Source organism: Episyrphus balteatus, chromosome 3 (genome assembly GCF_945859705.1).
Source record: "Episyrphus balteatus chromosome 3, idEpiBalt1.1, whole genome shotgun sequence".
Taxonomy (NCBI): Eukaryota; Metazoa; Arthropoda; class Insecta; order Diptera; family Syrphidae; genus Episyrphus; species Episyrphus balteatus.
Window position 1 is genome coordinate 94,127,209 of NC_079136.1, and position 19,670 is coordinate 94,146,878.

The 19,670-nt window shown below is 31.4% G+C and overlaps 1 protein-coding gene across 5 annotated transcripts in view; it reads left to right on the forward strand.

The window, feature by feature from the left end:
- The window catches only part of LOC129916430 (protein groucho), a 213,393-nt gene that overhangs the window by 137,505 nt on the left and 56,218 nt on the right, over nucleotides 1-19,670 (forward strand). For all 5 annotated transcript variants that reach the window (XM_055996365.1, XM_055996362.1, XM_055996366.1 and 2 more), the window contains exons 2-3: nucleotides 9,540-9,634; nucleotides 18,759-18,822. In XM_055996365.1, the coding sequence (XP_055852340.1) occupies nucleotides 9,540-9,634; nucleotides 18,759-18,822 (159 nt within the window). The remainder of the gene's footprint in view (nucleotides 1-9,539; nucleotides 9,635-18,758; nucleotides 18,823-19,670) is intronic.

The following is a 19,670-nucleotide window of genomic DNA, read 5'->3' on the forward strand; positions in this document are numbered from 1 at the left end:
CCTTGGATATACACATACATATACTTCCCGCCGTGCTACCCGATGATGCCGTTCCCCTGGCGGGTGTCTTTTTTCGGTCTTCTTTTCTTGAAATAGGGCGCCCAACCAGGCGGCAGCAGGGGTCAACGCAGTCATAATGGTAAATACGAAAATCTTTTCCAATGCCAAACCAAGAACAAGAGATCTCTTGAGATATTTCTTTTGTGTATGATGTCTTCTTTCCTCCCCCTCTTTTTTCCAACTACTCCTCTCTTCTGTGTTAACGTTTCGTCCTTTCATTTTGTGTTGTTGTTGTTGTATATTCTTGACTTGTTTGCACACCCAAAATGGAATACAAATTCATGAAATCATGCTCCTTTCTCTCTTATCCTGCGCTAGCTTCCTTATATTTTTTTTATTCTCAAAGCCTCTGGAGGATGTCAATTATTGGAAACGGGAGTTGCTTTCGTTTATCCCTATAGTTTTTTTTTTTCTTTTATTTATTGCCTACATTTGGGCGAGCTTGCCATAAAGACTGCTATGTTACAAGACTTTTGGATTGTGTTTCCTTTTTTTTTTCTGTCTTGTGTTGTTGTAAGGATATTTACGAAAAGAAAAAAAAAATAAGGGAAAAAATGTATTTTCTTGTGGTTTATTGAAGCGGGGAGTATGGATTCAGTGGGTTTTGATGTATTTTTTGTGTTTTGTATGTACCTACTCTGTTGTTGTTTTCAATTCTATAACATGTTTACGTATTTTATCTTGAAAGCCTATATAGGCCACATCATAGCCTTTGGATGAAAAGATAAAGGATATACATAAAACATGTATTTCAATCCGGGTATGTTTTCTTGTTTCTTGACACCCCATTTTTCTTCTTTTTTTTTTTTTGCATAGTGAGTGATTTTAATTACACAATGACACAACCCTTGAAATTGTTTTTTATTTTACTTGTTTTTTCGTTTGTTTTTATTAAGGACTTTAAGGACGAAAGAGTTGTTTTTTTTTTTTTTGTTATGTAATTTACCTATATAGAGACATGTATGTAGGTTTGGCTTGAGGTTATAGCTTTGGGAGTTAATTTTACGGCTTATTAGCTGATACATATGTACATAGGTATTGCTTTTTCTCGTTGATATAAAATAAAATAAATAAATAGTCAAAAAGTCTGGCTTCTACATAAAAGCTTGTGTTTTGAAATTTTGTTCGTTGAATTTTTCGAGGTTTTTAAAAATCTAGACCTAGACATTCGCTACAATAAAGCTGACCTTGAATTTTAAAAGCTCCGTGTATTAAATGTGCAAAAAAGTCTTTTCTTTTTAATTGAACGACGAATTGCTTTCTTCGTTTTCTCTCTGTTCTTAGCCCTACAATGTTTAACGAAAATACACTTCACGGTTCTGGCTTTAAAGAAGTCTTGTGATCAAATGTTTTTGCTTAATTTTATCAGTCAACTGAATTCCTCCATTTTAGGTTATTAAAAAAGTTTCAAATAATATTTCTTATCAATTTATCAGGAATGAAAATATTATTGGTGATCTCATCCAATTGTTCTTATCCAATTTTTAACTTCAAACATTGCAACTAACAGTGCCATTTATAGGAGAAAGATGTATTTTGCTTTAATAAAGACTTACTCTCAAAGTTTATTATATTCCTTTCTCTGCACGCAAATAACTGTGTAGTAGATCTCCGTACTTTTTAACACCTCTGGAAAGCATTCGGGGTTGAATCCCCTTTGTTCTTTGGAACCGAAATGATGCGGTTACTCACTCGATGGTGTTGGCGTTATTACAAATGACCGCTCTAAGGAAATAGCGATACCGCCTATAATTTGTATTCTACAAGAAAAACATAATTTTTGTTAACGTAGTTTAAAATTCATTCGCTAGCCCCGTAAAACAAAACGTATACTTTTAAAACCTTGTAACTGATATAATTTAACATATAGTTGTCCTTTAAACTCTTGTTGTATCACTTACTAGTAACTGTGAAGAAATTAAAGCACTTCAAATTTTTATATCTCACCTAAAAGTATGCAATTTAATTCAAATTATATGTGAAATTTTGAAAAACTCTAATTTTTAAACGCGGAGTGATTAAAAAAATACTTTCTACATGTTTGTAGATCATTTTAATCGTCTTAATCGTACTGTTTTTAAGAAAGAAGGTATAAGTAGTTTTAATATTCTTCAGTCATATGACGGCGAAGGTGTGTATCTCTACTGTACCTAGGAAAAGTATTTAAAAGAAATCCTTCTTCCAATTTCTCAATCTAAAAGAAGAACGAATTTCAGTTCACATCTCCTTGTTGGTGATCGCAGGCATATAAAAAAAATATAATTAACTTTGTACCGATACAAATACGTAACCTTCAATGAATCATAAAACCAAATAGGTAACAGTTGTTCAACTCGAAATTTCTTTCCGATTTTATCTTCGAATTTTTATTTTATTGTTGATCGCTTGTTTTTTTTTTGTCTGTACCCTATCAATATTTTATCCTCGCGAGTCTTTGAAAAACTTCTCTTTATGAAACTCCATCCGTTGTGCGCCAAACCCTTTCAATTTTGTGTTCTCACATTCTACAACATAAACCTCTAAATCATCCATAGAAACAACGGTATCGTCGTCATCATCGTTTTTCCACGTCTGCATCACATTGCTGCTGCTGTTGCTGCTTCATCTTCTGCTGGTGTTGTGGTCCTTTTAATTCAGCTTCGCTCCACTTGTTTCCTGCAATTTCCTCTATCCCATTATTTTGTGTGTGTGTGTGTTTGAGTGTTTTATAGAGTTCTTCCATACCTGTTTGTCTTCGTTCTTTTATTTTGTTCACTTCACTGCGCTTCTGGTCCCGCATTCAATCATCTTTCGCTTCGTTTCCCTTATCACTGCTACTGCACTACGTAAACCATCGCAGCACACAGCTCCTTTCACTTTTGGTCTGAGGACTTCCACTTCCAACCCAATCCCGTCCTTCTTCCCCCTTCTATCCACTTCATTTCAGAAAACGTGCAACGGTTCTATGGCACTTTTTCCTTCTTATTTTTTTTTTTTCTTCTTTTATTTTATTTTTTTTTGCCCTTTTTCAATGCAAACACCGGAAGTTGATAGCGTACAAAAATTTTCCATCGCCTTACTTCTCTGACACAATTTTTCTCTACCTCATCTCAAGCCCTCCGGTGTCAAAAGCAGGGATGGGGAATGAGTACAAAAAAATAATAAAAAAATTGCGAAAATAACATAACTTTTTTCGTACATTTTTTTTTTTTTTGCTCTTGTTCAATACAAACCCACCCCTTTGCTCTGCCCGTTCTTGTTACTTTTTCACACATTCATTTAACCAGAACCGTTTTAGCTTGCCTCAGAGCTCCCTGCCCCTCTCTCTCCCTCTAAGCATTGGAAGAACATACATAATATCATGATAAACTTATTTGAAGCATCATCCCCCTAGAGTACTTTATGGTGGTGACGATGGTTGTGTGGCAAAATTGGTGGCGGTGGTTGTTTTGTTGGCGACAAAACGTGAGGGCAAAAAGGGGGGAGAGGGTCCGGGTTACAAATGGGAGATATAACGGTATACTGTGTGTGTTTGTATATTTGTGTAGAAGTTAGTTTAAGTTTTCTTGTGGCAAAGTACTAAGTGGAGCAGAGGGGGATAGCATCAGAATGAATTTTTTCTGTTTTGAAATGCTTTTACTACCCCCATATGTTAAACCTTACCCTTAGCAATTCCTTTTCTATATATGTGTGTACTTTAGGGCTTTAGCACATCTCTCACTTGAGTTTTTTTTTTTTTTCTGAGCATGATGGTTTGAAGGAGAGGATTTTCTTTTTACTGTTTGTTCATATTATTTTGTTGCTCCATCACAACCACACACACACTGCAAAGCATACCTATCACTTCTTGGATCTACGGGGGTATTTAAGAGATTTGATTTAGGGAGAATGTGGAGGTGGATATGTCTCCGAAGGATAACAACAACAAAAAAAAGTGAAATGAGAACGATGAGTTGTGGTGCACAACAACATGACTATACGATGTAATAAATTCCAATGACGTCGTTTTGAGACTATGTGGAAAATGTGTGTAGGGGATTAAGTGTTTGTCTTGATTGGTTGAGGTTAGATGAGGTGAGGTGAGGAGAGAAAAATGAGAGAAAAAAGGTGATTAGGAAATTATATATTTGATAGAGTGATTTTAGTGCGGGGCTTGTGTTTAAGTTATAAAAGGTTGCTATTAAGTTGAATATTTACACTTGTGAAATTTGGAAGGATCTTTGCTTTATATAATGTACGTGATGTAAATGTTGAGAGTATGGGGCAAATAGGTCATGAACTAGTGGAGTTTTTCATTCATGCATGCATTTAATAAGTCGACAGGAATAGGAAGCTTAATTTTTGCTGCCGATTCCGAATAGCTGAGATGAGATTCACACCATCTTTAGGCACTTACATTTCACCATTAGGTAGATTTACAAGTAACGTAATTACAAGTTTTGTGGTGTCGCAAAACAATCGGGTAGGTGTTTAAGGTTCTAAAATGCTTAAAGAACTTTTCCAGAAGTACATTTATTCAAATTTTTATGTGAAATAAGTTTACCAAGTTGACTAATCAGGTCGACTGGAAAAAATTTTAGAGCAATTTCTTTTTTTTATAGGAAGTCTGAAAAATTAAAAGTCGTCTAAAACGCTCAAATTTTGAGATAGACGATGTACATAACAAATTTTATCGTTTTTCAACCCTCTGTTTAGGAGATATTCAAAAAATTAATTTTGTACTCAAAAATTGAAATTCCGCTAAAATTCCCGAAAATCTATTTTTTTTTTTTTTTTTTTTCAAAAATTCAAGTTCTTTACGTATACCAAAAATCATCGTTTGTCCGCCCTTAATTTAGGAGATATCGAAAAGAGAATTTTTTTATAATCATTTTATCTAAAATCCCCAAAAAATATCTTTTTTTTTTCAAAAATTCTAATGGCCATCATTTGTCCAGCTCGAAAAATGGATACATACCAAAAATCATCGTTTTTCCACCCTACGTTTAGGAGATATTCATAAAACAAATTTTCAAAATCACAAAAAAAAAAAAAAATACTCATACACCACAGTGTACCTACTGAAATTTTAAAATCCCTAAAATCCCTAAAAAATATATTTTTTTTTCAAAATTCAACAACAATCGTTTGTCGAGAAATGAATACAAACGAAAAATCAACGTTTGTTCACCCTTTGTTTAGGAGATATATTCAAAAAAAAAAAACATATTTTGTACTGAAAAATTCAAAATTCCCAAAAATTACTTTTTTTTTCAAAAATTCAAGTTTCTGTCGTTTGTCCACCTTACGTTTAGAAGATATTTAAAAAATAAATTTTGTACTGAAAAATTCAAAGTCCCCTAAAATCCTCACGTCTATCTCAAAATTTGAGCGTTTTAGACGACTTCCTATTAAAAAACGGATTTGCTCTAAAATATTTTTTTAAAGGGTGGACAAACGAAAATTTTGGGTGGACATACGAATAAGACAAGTTTGGTTTCAAACATTTTGAGGTCGTAGTTCTGGCTTCACGGAGCTACTTATGCGAGCTCATGCCTTCTATAGTTGGGGCTTTAGTCTTCCTCGGAATTTGCTGCTCTATGTTGTTTACCTGTGCTCATAAATTTTTCTTAGATCTGGGAAAATTTTTATTTCTTCCGCCTTTTTTGTGGCTTGTTAATTTTGTATAAGAAGGTCGTTTCAAGTTATCGGGAAGGTATAGTATCCTACCTAAACACAAAGATGGAAGGGTGCTGACACTCGCTTTATTACAGTGTGAATATTCCCATGATAGATTTAATAATAAAGTGTTAAGTTTTCGAGACATTGCTTCCCAATAGTAAAGTTCTGGGTCGATTTAAGCCTACTGACCACATTAAAACCATTAACATAACAAAAAATAAACATGACAAAAAAATTCATAAATGAACCAATAAATCATTCCAGCTTTACAATCTGACTTCTATGGTATTATATTGCCACTTAACCAATTGTTTTCCCATTCCTTAAAATCCTAAAGCCTAAAATTTTCCTATAGAATATGTCAATCTTCAATTTTCATTCCGAAAATCCCTCTGCGTAGAAAATAACACAGTTTCAAATTCTATATTCTGGAAATCGAAATGTAATGTAAACTCATGCGTAAGAGAGAAGTTTAACAAACAAATATTATCATTATTTACCTACACACAAATATATATACACTATACATTGGTACATATTAAAGGAATGCCTCTTGGGGTAGTAATAGTCTTGAGATAACATAGTTTAATCAAAATTACCACATAGACTCTCAATTCATGACATGACCCTGCTTCTCACTATAACTACTCTTTCTCTCTATACTTTGGAAATACTAACTGGCGTTTCTCTATAGGACAAATGTGTGAATTTAACTTATATCCAAAGTTCACATGTTAGAACCAAACTAAATACGATAATTAACTTTGTAAATCATGATGGAAGGTTGCTGGTTTGGTTTGGTTTTGGTGCTGCTGCTCTCTCTCTGAAAATATCCTTGCTTGCAGGACGAATTCCTTATGCACGAATTTGTGCTCATCATTACTTCCACTATCTATATATGACGATGATAACGTAGACGACGACGCACGATGATGATGATGATACACGTTCTAATATAAATTCGTAGCTATAATCTCCAACCCTCAAAATTTGCATTCGAAATTAATTTCATATGCGTAATGCGAGTGTTTACAAATTGAATAACATCACCATCATAAGCAGCTCGAATAGACAACAACGACAACGACGACGACGTTTTGAAGGTGTACTTATGACTCATGCTCTACTGAGCATATACCTTCTCGCCCCTCTTCACCTTCTACACACATGATCAATTGACAGAGGAGTGTGCATCGTAATATTATGCATGCATATTGCATATACAATATGCTGCATGCATATAATAAGAGAATGCAAAGTGTAGAGATATATTTATATATTTTGAGGATATACTATAATTTACACGTGTGAATGAGAGGTTCCTAAGACATGCATCTTTGAATTGAATTATCTTTAGTTACCGACGACGACGACCTCCAAAGAGAAAGATATTTGAAGAAAGTGGAAAGATCTTTACTTCCTGTCTCAGATTGTGTCTGCTGTAGCAACTATAACGTACGTCGTTATCTTTGGATATATGAAAGACCATGCAAGAAGCGCAAAAGGGGTTATATAGCATTTAAGATTTTATCAATGATGCCAAGTTTTTAATTTATATTTAACAATGAAAAAAAAAAATCAATATCTGATCCGAAATAAGCTGCCATTGAGCATTTTTTAAATTTACGTAAACTTTCCCGCCTTTTGAGATAAGTACCTACTTTCTTGTCATAATCCCACTTTTTTAAAATCTGTTTTCTTTAAAATACCAAAATCTTTTTAACTTTAAGCGTTAACTAAAAGCTCAAATGACAAAGCTTCGAATTTCCTTGCGTGCCTAAAACGAAAATCAAAAAAAAAAAAATTTTTAATCGTAACTTTGAAAAATCACAAAAAATATAAAATCCTTCCCTCAAAGTCTCTAAAACAACTACGAAACTTCTTTTCATTTGGGATTTTGTCTTAAATGGCAAATATTAATTTCAAAAACACATAACCCCTAAAATAAATGTCTTGAAAAAAAAAAACCCGAATACAATTTTTTTTTTGTATCAAAATCCTTAATGACAAAATTCCTAAAATCAAAATCTCAGAAAAAAAAACTTGCGAGTCGTGAATTTTAAAAATTCTATGTGATTAAAAATGTCGAAGGCCAAAATGAAAAAAACTCTTTAAAACGATAATTCAAAAACCTTAAATTCAAAGTCCTTGGTGACAAAATTCTAAAGACCTAATCCCTACAATCAACATTATTAAAAACAGAAATCTTAATCGAGAATTTGAAGAACGCTGAGTAAAAAGATGACCAAAACTATTTCACAATATTGTTTAACCAAAATCCCCGCTAAAAATTTATTAAACCTTAATCTTACACTGAAAATATCCAAAACCAAAATCTTAAATACCTACCGAAAATTCTCCTAATCTCTAATTTATCTTAGCTATTAAAAATCAGCCTGAAAATTTGGGAATTTCGGAAGTTTTTGATATTGAACTTGGGCTTTTTAAGTTTGCGGATCTATTAAGTGTGTGAATTAAGGTAAATTTAATCATTGAGTAAGACATGAATAAAAATTTGCTTCTAAAAAATTGAGAAAAATAAATTAAAATCTCCGTTGACAAAATGTTACCCAAAATTATCAAAACCAAAATCCCCACAAATTATTTAGGTATAAAACTTAAATCCCAAAAGTCAAAATTCTCAAATCTGAGTTTTGCCATTAAGATCAGTGTCAAGATTTGGTTATTTCGGATTTGTAGAAATTGATGTAAAGACTTGAATTTGTTTGTTTAGTAAAAAAAAAATTTCGTCTCAGTTGGCAATAATATTTTGAATTGATGCTACGCCAAAAATATCCTTCGAACTAACTTCCATAGAACCCACAGCGAGACGAAGGCAAAATTAATTTAATTCGTTGTGTACATGAACTAAGCACAACCATCAGAGGTCTCTCTATTTCTATCTCTATCTACCTTTTACCCTACTCTATATAAATTTTCACTCCCCCATTTTATACCCCAAAGAGGATGTTGATCCAATTAAATTCTGTTTATTAGTAGGGAAATTAATTGGGCTTCCTGTGACTGCTGCTCGATTTGGTAGATCCTTGCGAGAGAATTCACCTTGTATAATGTGTAGCTAAGTTAAGGAGGGGATAATGTTGGAATCCTTATAGATACATATATGTACTTGTACAATGCTTACACAGTATCACTTGAGTATCTATCGGATTGCATATGATTGCATTATGTTATGGTGGAACCGATTCTTCACATATTACCTACCACCACCATCACCCGCAATCTCCTCCTTCTGCTGTTGTTTAGATGTCTTTTCAACCAAAGAAGAAGAGGTGTTGGAATCTTTGTAGGAGCTAAATCGTTTACAATTAAGATTGTTGTTGCATTGGTTTATCTGTGTGAAATGCGGCTACTTTTCCTCTCTCTATGGGGAATAGCCAGAATCTTTGAACTAATTACAGGTGTCTGCCACAACTAAAACAATTGAACAAGAATTGAGATGAAGAGGTCAAGAGTGTAGAAATTTTGGTCAGAGAGCATCATGTGTTTTGTATGTGTGTGTATATATTATGTTTATATGTGTGGTTGAACAGCAAAGATGCCTAAAATACATATTGATGACACATAATTAATTTGGATTTGTTGTGATACAGCATACCTTAGGATAATGAAAGATAAGCCTTTAGGATTTGTTAGTTCTTGATATAAACTTTGCATATAGTTTTGAGAAATATACCTATATTTTATGTGTATATTTATCTTGATTTAATAATTTAAATAAAGTATGATATGGAATTTAATTTATATGACTTAAATATGTTGTTATAACTAATTGAGAGAGACTTTGTGTTAATAATATTTTATTTTTTTATTTTCAGGGTCCTCCTCCACAGGGGCCACTCAAATTCACAATTGTGGATACATTGGAAAGGATAAAGGAGGAGTTTAATTTTTTACAAGCACAATATCACACGTAAGTATCCAATTGAATTTTATTGTAAGTAGATAAAAATATAACATAGGATGCCTTAAAAAAAATAAGAACACTGTCGGAAATTGCACAGAGCTCTACTTTGTTATTAGAATAGATACTGTCAACACGAATAAGCCAGTTTTTTTTTTAATGTTTAAAGGTTGACGCACAGAGATAATGTTCTAAGTGTTTTAGTAAAATAATCACGTTTTATTTTTTTTCCCGGGCGCCATTTAATAAATATATTTTTCTTAACAATCATTTTCTAACCACTAACCAAGTTACAAGTTGAGTTAGTTTTTATTACATTCAAGAAGTTGACTTATTTAAATCTTTATTCATAATTGTATAAAATAGTTGTCACGTTTGTAGTCTTCTCCCGGGCGCCAATTACGAAGATATTTTGTTGATTAAGGTTAGAATTAGCATGATTTAGTTAGCTTGTATTAAATAATCAGTTTAATTGTGGAAATATTTTTGTCAATATGTATCTACTTAAATTACAATTTAAAAAAAATAAATAAGAAAAGTCCCTACCCGGGCGCCAATTTTCAAAAACTTTTTTAAGTTAACCGACAGATTTAAGTGCATAAAGTCCACTTGAGTAAATATCTTCCGGGCGCCAGCTATTTTGTATTTATGTAACTAAAATGCTTGCACCTATGTACATTCAAGCTCAAATCTTGCAAAAAATTTAAGTAGCATCTTCCGATTTTTTTAACTACCTTGTTTATTAAAAAAAAAGTTGTGTTATATTCCTTTCCCGGGCGCCACTTGTGAATTGTTTATAAGGTTAAAGTCAGCTCTGTGGGTGTTAATTAGATGTGTATTATTATTATAAAAAAAAAAATGTTTAAGTCCCTTCCCGGGCGCCAATTGTGATAAAACATTGTTTATTTACATTAAAATTGTCATGATTATGTTAGTTTTCAGTAATATTTGGTACATACAAATATAAATTAAAGCAAACATTGATTGATACTAATAGCTTTCATATCAATTTTAGTCACTTCTCGGGCGCCATTTAATTTAAATCTATTTATTTTCTGAATTACATTTACCAAATTTTTATGTTGTCTCTTAATTTTCATTTGATTGCTTAATTTTCCAACTCACCCAACATCGGGACATTCAAAAGTTGTTAATAAAAACCCTTAATCCTCAATAAATTTCTTCGTATATGTATATTTAACCCATAGAGTAGACCTTTCTTGCTTTTGATGTCCATAATCTACTTTCGATTAATCAACAAAAAAAAAAAAAAGTTTGATATTCCCTTTGCCAGTTTGTGTAGTGGAAAATTATTTTAAATGTACATATTCGTATTTCCAATGAAAACAGAAATACACAATAAAATAAAAAAAAATATAATCCAAACAACCCAACTCCACGTATAGTCATCGATTGTACAAAAAAAAAAAACCGATCTGCAACGCGAATAAGCCACGAGGTAATTATATGCATTGAAACATGCAGCAAGTACAAAATAAAAAAAAAAATAAAAACACAACAAAAAAACAACTACTGATACATCCTCTCTGTTCGGTTTTACGGCCTACAACAAATGTATATTTATATGGAAAACGTTTGTAGAATCGGCCACATCGCGTTGCAATTAAAACCCACATACTTGTAAAGCACGCAAATATTTTCGGTAAACGATGTTGCGGTGGGTTGTTAAAACCAGCCAGCAGCAGCACTAGTAGCTGCACCAGCTCCAGCACCCTCCTCCCCTTCTACGAGCACTCTTCCTCGCTTTCTACCCCCGTCGAATTAAGTTTCCTGTACCTAGTCGTGTGTCTGTGTATACGCTTCACCCAACCACAATGTGGAAACAGAATCATTTACATATAACCCAGCAATAGTGCCTGAAAGTGCCTATATGTACTGACGACAACAAACGCGCGACGAACGGGGCAGCAACCAAGTGGCTATATACGTATTTTTGTTGAGAGTGAGAGAGAGAGAGAGAGAGAAAGGTGGCGGTGGGGCAGGGAGGTTATTCGTGGTGTCCGGCGGAACGATTACTCTCAGTAATGAGATTCACATCTCATTATCGTGGGTAATTGCCTGGTGAAACGCAACGGCAACAAAAATTAAATTAAATTAACGAATCATTTGTGGAGGCGCACAACAACAACAACAACAAGGGAGTATTATGTTGATAACTATACGTACAACAACAAAAAAAAAGTAAAAAGAAAAAAAAGTCGTGTTGATGGTAAAGGTGGTATAAAGAAGTAAATTTTTTATCAAGATACGACTGTTACAATATTTACACATTTTATACTTCATAATTCAATTATGTAATTTTTTTTTTTTTTTATTTTCTCACAAAAGACAGACTTTTATTCTGGGATTTGGAAATATTTCAAGTTCTTTATTTATTAAAAAAAAAAATACACTTTTTGAATTGAATAGGTATTTTTGACAATAAAACTTGTTGCTCTGATAAAACTTGAAAAAAAAAAAATAAACAAATCATTTTCAGTAATAAGTTAGGGTAAAAACCATTTAGAGATTTTAGTAAAGAAATTAGAAATAAAAACGAAATAAAAAGAAAGGTAGGCCTAAAAACTCCTGGTACAAGCAAATGCAAAAACACCAGCATTCAGTTGGCCTCAGAAACGGAACAATACAAAACCGGGAGGCTTGCCGCCGATTTCTGAGGTCAACCCGGCGAACCCCACAGGCGGATCACTAGTGTGAAGCAGTAACGTGGGAAGGTTATGATCCCCTCGACATCGAGATCATAACAGCGCCGAGAAAAAAGGAAGAAGAAGAAGAAGTAAAGAAATTAGAGTAGATAAGAAAATAAACAAAATTACGTAATGGGTGAATATCACTGTCACGTACTGACAAATCTGCCATCACGTACAGACAAATCGGCCCTTTTTGTTCATACTTGCAGACTATGTAGATTGCATTTGTCCATGCTATCATCTCATCTTCGAGGAATGGAAAAAAATTTTAATTTCTTCATACAAAGATCAAAATAAATCCAATGGAACGCGACGCACATACAAACAAAGCCAACCACGAAATCGTTTGTAGGTCGAAAGGCTGATGTAGTTGATGTTTTAATCTTTGAAACAGGCCCCAAATGGTTCAATGTACAAACTTTGTACTTCTGATAAAGACGCATATTTGCTAAAAAAAAATCTTTATTTTTCAGACCTCTTTCATGAAACGTATTTTTTTAACGCTTTAACTGATTTGAATGTAAGAAATTTAAGTTGCCTTAAAATAGTTCAATTAATAAATTTTTAATGAAAAAAAGTTTAGGGTTACAAAAAACAAAATCGTGTAGTTAGTAAATAATCAAAAATGGTTGCGATTTTTGTTTTTAGTTTTCAAAAAATTGAAAATTTTCTTAGGCCCAATCTATTTACTTTCCATTGTATTTAAAGACCCCATTTAAAATTAGAAATCTATCAAATCTCATACAAATTTGTAAATTTCCCTTTTTTTAAATGGTGACTTAAAATTTAATGGGGAGTGAATAAAATGGGCCTTAATTTGTTTTTCAAAAACGCCTTAATTAATTTTGAAATTGAAATATTTATATACGCAGTGGAAAACTACGAAAATTGTAGGCGTTCCAAAAAGTCGCTTTTGTAAAGATTTATCGACATATTTCTATTTTACTATTATTTATCTAAGGTGTCATTCAAAAAATTGTTCATACCAATGCAATCTGGATTCATAAACAAACCATAAACCGGTGTTATTAAAATCGTCATTAATTGAATCATTGAAAGGTGATAAAGTTTATTTTTCAGTGTTTCTGGACGTTTCAAAGACCTCTCGTACTGTACAAACTGTACATGTATCAAAAAAAAAACTATTAATATAATTGAATGTCTCAAACTTATCAGTTGCAGTTTCAGTTGGTCTTAGTTCATCTGGTTTTCAGTTTAATACAAGAGAAGTGCCACAGGGATCAGTTTAAGGACCTCTTCTTTTCTCACGTCGCTGAAATTAAAATTGAAAAAGAATATTCATCATTTTTAAACTAAAAAATCTTGAAAACGTAAACGAAAATAGGCGAAACATTTAATAAAAACATCATATGTTCTTAAAATAGACTTCTTTGGTTAAGAAATTTACCGTTATTTTTATAATATGTGAATCTATTTCTGAGCTCTTAAATTTTCAGAAAATGACTTTTTCCACCTAAATATAGGTACCCTTTAACTTGTATCCAACTTCCTCACTCCAGCTTCTTATCACATTTTTTTGCGAATTTACCTGATGAAGAAGGAATGATAATAAATTAAAATATGTTACATAGCATACTGAACACATCCACTTGTACATATTAAAATCTCTTGAAAGTAACTTTTCATGAACCCATACCAAATCCTTAAACATAAAGCCTAAAGAGCATTATGATGTTAAAACAATAACACTGATTCCAAGCGTGTTGAGTTGTTTTTTTTTTTTTTTTCTGTTCCTTTTTGTGTGTTTGCTTTTTTTTTTGTGTAATTATTATTTTTAGTGGTTGGTTTGTGGTTTACTGGTGCGTGCCTGCATACCTTTCACACGCGGCACGGTTCTCTGATTCAATACCTACATCAACCTAACCCTCTTTCCTCCTTTCCCGCTTCTCACTTAACCATTCTTTCATTTTTGTGCCTTTTTGTACACACACACACACAGTTGTTGCGGGAGCATATTATATTATTGCCACCCGGTTAATGCGGCGGAAATTGTGATGACTCTTTTTCGCCGTTGGTTAACTTTGAATTGAATTGCGCCCCTTCTGTCAACTCCATCTCCACTTTACCGCACACATGACCCAGGGTAAAATTTAATACTCAGTTCTAGGTTCTCTTATGTGTGAATGGTGCGTAACATAATGGAAGCTTAATATAGAAATAATTAAACTACACTCATAAAATTTTTTTATAAATTTTCATTTCTGCAAAATTAAGCGAATTTGAAGTTGCTTTCAAAAATGCAACTAGAAAGTATTTAATTTTTGTGTTCATCAAAAAAAAAAAAAAATTGTATTTAACTTTTTTTTTTAATATATAAAAACGAAACACCCTGTATACGACTGAATCTCATTTTTGTTTTATTAAATTTCATACAAAAAAAAAAAAATAAATAAAATAATACATTTCACGCACAATGTCTGGCATACGCATGATATCGATACAATCATCATCATCAGTAACATCATCAACAACAACAAAAAGGGAGGCCAATTAATAAAAATAAATAAATTTCAGTTATAACGGCAATGATATCGTTTCTGCGAATCGATTTACGCAGAACTGTTATAGGGACTGAGGAGAGATGAAGAGATGCTTTAAGCTCAAGGGCAATTATGTGAAGGGTTGATATTTTAGTAGTACATATTGGATTATCCTTTTGTCGTTTTTTTTTTTTTTTTTTTAATATTAGGTATTTTATTTTTTGCTGATACATCGCCCTCAAGCTATCCCCATTCGTCTATTACAGTGACAGCGGCCAATTGATAATCATTTAATTGGAATCAGAATGCCGTTGTGGTGGTTAACGCAAAATGATTATTATTTTATTTTTATTTTTTTTTATTATTTAATAAAATATCTGGTAAATAATTATAAAATGAGGTGATTTTTGTTTGACATATCAGTTGGCATATGTTACTTTTTCAGAAAAATAGTTTGGTAGAAATTTGCTTTCAATTTTTCGATTAATTTGATCCAAAATACGAATCTGGTTGAAAAAGTGAAAACGTCAAATAAAGTTATTATCTACCAAAAACTAATAGACTTGATATGGTTGGGGGCGTAGTGGCAAATATTTGATATCTTTGGCTTAATTTTGTTTATGCATTCTAGGCATTTATCTAAATTTTACTTAATTATGTTCCATTATGGCTTCTAAACAACTTATTCTAATCTGACAAATGAGGTATCGTTGGAAGTGTCTTGCTTGTTCGTTGGTTATAGGCTATATAACGTCACTTTAAATTGAATAGAGCAACCTCTAGACGCAAAAGTTATGTACAATTTTTTTTTTCTACGACTGCTCAAATACTTTGCGATTATAAGTTTAGTTAGATTTTGGTAATTAATCATATTTTGCGTGTTTATTTTCTTAAAATTAAAAATATTAAATCCACTGAGTAATTAATACTCTAACTAAAAGTCTTAAAAAATTATTTATTTATTTTTAACCAAAAGAAATTTAAATAAGCTGAGTAGTCGAGTCAAATTAGACATAAAATTTGTAAAATCTCGGAATCCAGGGAAAGTCGATGCATCTGAAAAACGAGTATAGGGCTGCATTATAAAAGGGTCAAATAAGAAAGTTAAAAAAAAAAATTTCACCGCTCTCGATTACAACAGTTTTTATGGACCGTTTACTGTCATCCGTATGCAAGCGTCAATCGGAATTGCTGTCTCATTTTAGATTTTGATCAAACTTTGTAGGGATGTTCTCTAGGACTGTAAGGAAGCAAATCCATGATGATTTAATTTTAAGTTGCGTGGTTTCCCCGCTACCCGCATTCGAACTTTTTCAGAAGGTCATTTTTATGTTATTATAGCTTTGCGTCTACTAAAGATATCTTTTTGTTTGAAACGGCATTTTAAAGCTTAGGAGTAGTAATTTTTGAATATATATTAAAAAATTACGTAATAATTATCCCTGAATTAAAAATAATTTTTGAAAAACTGGTAATTTTGCTGATTTTTCATGGTTTTTGACTGGCTCCAGAACCTTGGCTATTATATGTAAGAAGCTTATACTTACCAAATATTAAATATAGATATTTTTTAACAAAATAAATCTAAAATGAATTCGATGGCTGTACTCCTTATGTAAAAATTTTAAGTTCAAAGTATTGAGTATTTTAAAAAAGCTAATTTTTATACTGTCATTTTCTACGATTTGACTAAACGAAGAAATGTGAAACTTACAGTGTGTTAAGCTAAGAGTACGAACTAAATATACTATTAATTTCATGCTTCTATCTTATGTCAAACATAGTGCAATCATAGCCTTAAGTAGGGGTTTTTTTGGCTTTTTAGCATTTTTGCGAATTTTCAAACAAGCGGTACACTAAGAAGATATGAAAATAACACAATTTTATTTAGAGGACTTAAAGTTAAAAGTTTCAACTTAACACACTGTTAGTTTCATGTTTTTATCTTTAGTCAAATCGTAAAAAATTATAGTATAAAAAAATATTTTTTCAAAAAACTCAAAACTTTGAACTTAAAATTTTTGCATAAGGAGTACAGCCATCGAGTTCATTTTAGATTTATTTTGTTGAAAAATATCTATATTTAATATTTGGTAAGTATAAGCTTCCTACATATAATAGCCAAGGTTCTGGAGCCAGTCAAAAACCATGAAAAATCAGCAAAATTACCAGTTTTTCAAAAATTATTTTTAATTCAGGGATAATTATTACGTAATTTTTTTAATATATATTCAAAAATTACTACTCTTAAGCTTTAAAATGGCGTTTCAAACAAAAAGATATCTTTAGTAGACGCAAAGCTATAATAACATAAAAATGACCTTCTGAAAAAGTTCGAATGCGGGTAGCGGGGAAACCACGCAACTTAAAATTAAATCATCATGGATTTGCTTCCTTACAGTCCTAGAGAACATCCCTACAAAGTTTGATCAAAATCTAAAATGAGACAGCAATTCCTATTGACGCTTGCATACGGAATGACAGTAAACAGTCCATAAAAACTGTTGTAATCGAGAGCGGTGAAATTTTTTTTTTAACTTTCTTATTTGACCCTTTTATAATGTAGCCCTATACTCGTTTTTCAGATGCATCGACTTTCCCTGGATTCCGAGGTATAAAGCTAATTTGACTCCACTAGAGTCTATAAGTATAATAGCTTAGTATAAACATTGAATGTTTGAACATTTTCATATTTGTTTTTTTTTATTTATTTTTCTGTCAATAAATGTATGCCGTCACAATCTACGCATGTTCTTGTTAAAATACAATTTTGACAAGTCAACAAAAAAACGGCAATGCCAATAATACACAACTGATTATGATTAGTTCGTACATATACTTAAAATGGTACCTATTTATGAAGGTAAAAATTGTACAGCTTTTTTTAATAAATACAATTTGTAGATGTTTTATTTGTAGAGACTATGTTTTGCAAAAAAAAATATGTTTAAAAAAATATGTTTATGCTAAATTTAAGTCACTGATGTTTAAAAATAAATGTTGTTTAATTTTGCCGAAATTAAAAAAAAAAAAAAACTTATCTCAAACAAAAACAAAATTACTTACTTAGTGTTAAAACAAAATTAATTCGAATTCATTCATAAAAATTTTCTTTAAAAAACAGTTCTTTCTTTGTATTTTTACATAATTTGTATGCTTTTACAACGTAAAATAAATTTTTAAAGTTATTTTTTCATAAAGACGTATTTATGTAATTTTAGAAAAATAGTCAAAATCGTTCAATTTTTAAATTCAAAATAACATTTTTTAATAATTACATTATTATAATTATAGAACACGAATTTAAAAAAATTAAAGGAAATCAGCAGGTTTCCAAACAAATTTTTTTTCTAGAAATAAATTTCTTTTGAAACCGGTTATTAACCTTATGTAAAACATTTCATTGCAATCGTTACAGTCGTTTACGAGAAATTTCTGAGTGTTGACTGAGGTATACCGTAAATAATGATTTTTTCGGAAAAAATCCTTTTTTCACTTAAGATGTACATACCTATTATGTATTTGTTTAAAAACCAAATTCTTTAGGTTTTAAGAATAAATCAACAATCAGGAAATGAAAATAAGCAAAAAAAAAAAAATTCATTGCAAGATAAAATTTTTAAAAATGTTTAAAACCAATCTTTCCAATTGAAATTTTGGTATAGTTCTAAAATTTTAGACTAAGATTTTAGAATATTCTGTAGGTATGTCAAAAAGGAATATTTATTAAACTGTTACATAAAAAAATTAAAAAAAAAAATAGGTCAAAAAAATCATTCTGGCCAATATGGCTCTTACCGCAATATTTAGTGTAGATGAACACATTGATTCTATGCTCCGTATTTTAAAAGCAACTATATTGAACTATCACCATTTTTAAATAAATAAATTATTAATTTTTTCTTTTGCATTTATTTTCAGACTAAAACTAGAATGCGAAAAGTTAGCAAATGAAAAAACAGAAATGCAACGTCATTACGTTATGGTAAGTTTAAAAATATTTTTGTAAATTAACTAAAATCTACCTGTCAACCATTGCCGAAAACTAACCTCATTTATTACTTTTAAACATAATTATGTAAATGAACCTACCCTTAATTATTCTTCTCATCAACAGAAGAAAAAAAAAATTATACAAAAAATAATCTTACACAAAAAAAAAAAAAACCCAAACCAACAGCGACGAGACCCTTTTCAAACAATTTTGTATCACTTTCCTTTCAATTATATCCTTTTAAAGAGTTCACCCTAATTCGTTCAACATACCCCTACCCTAACCACTCTCTTACAATGTTCTCTGCGCTATTTTTTTTTTTTTTATTCGCAACCCTGACGATAGCTAGGGTTAGCTAAATTATTATAATGGAATGAAAGGACACTTTTGCCTCAACGTGTGAAAGAAAACAATAAGGACACACACACATACATACATAAAAAAAAGAAAGAAAAAAAAAAAGTGGAAAACCTTCCCTTTACTAATAACAACGTCTACAACTTGGATCCTTAAATCCCCCTTCTCTTCTCTTGTGCATCATTATCTTCCACTCCGTGAAATTTTAATTTGAATTAAAATTTCAAATCAAGAAACAAACACAGAAGGGGGAGGAAGCTGCTGCTTTTTCTGCTGTAAGGATGTTGATAATGATGATTCCGCCTTGGGGATAGAAAAAAAAAAGAAAAAATGACTCTTCTTACAAAAGCAACCACGAGAACAAAGAATACAAATATACCCCCCCTTTCCGTACACAATCTACAAATAGGTGTATTTTTTTTTTTTTTTTTTTCTTTTTATTTCTCGAGGTAAGTGAAAAATCTCGAAAGACGACACTATCA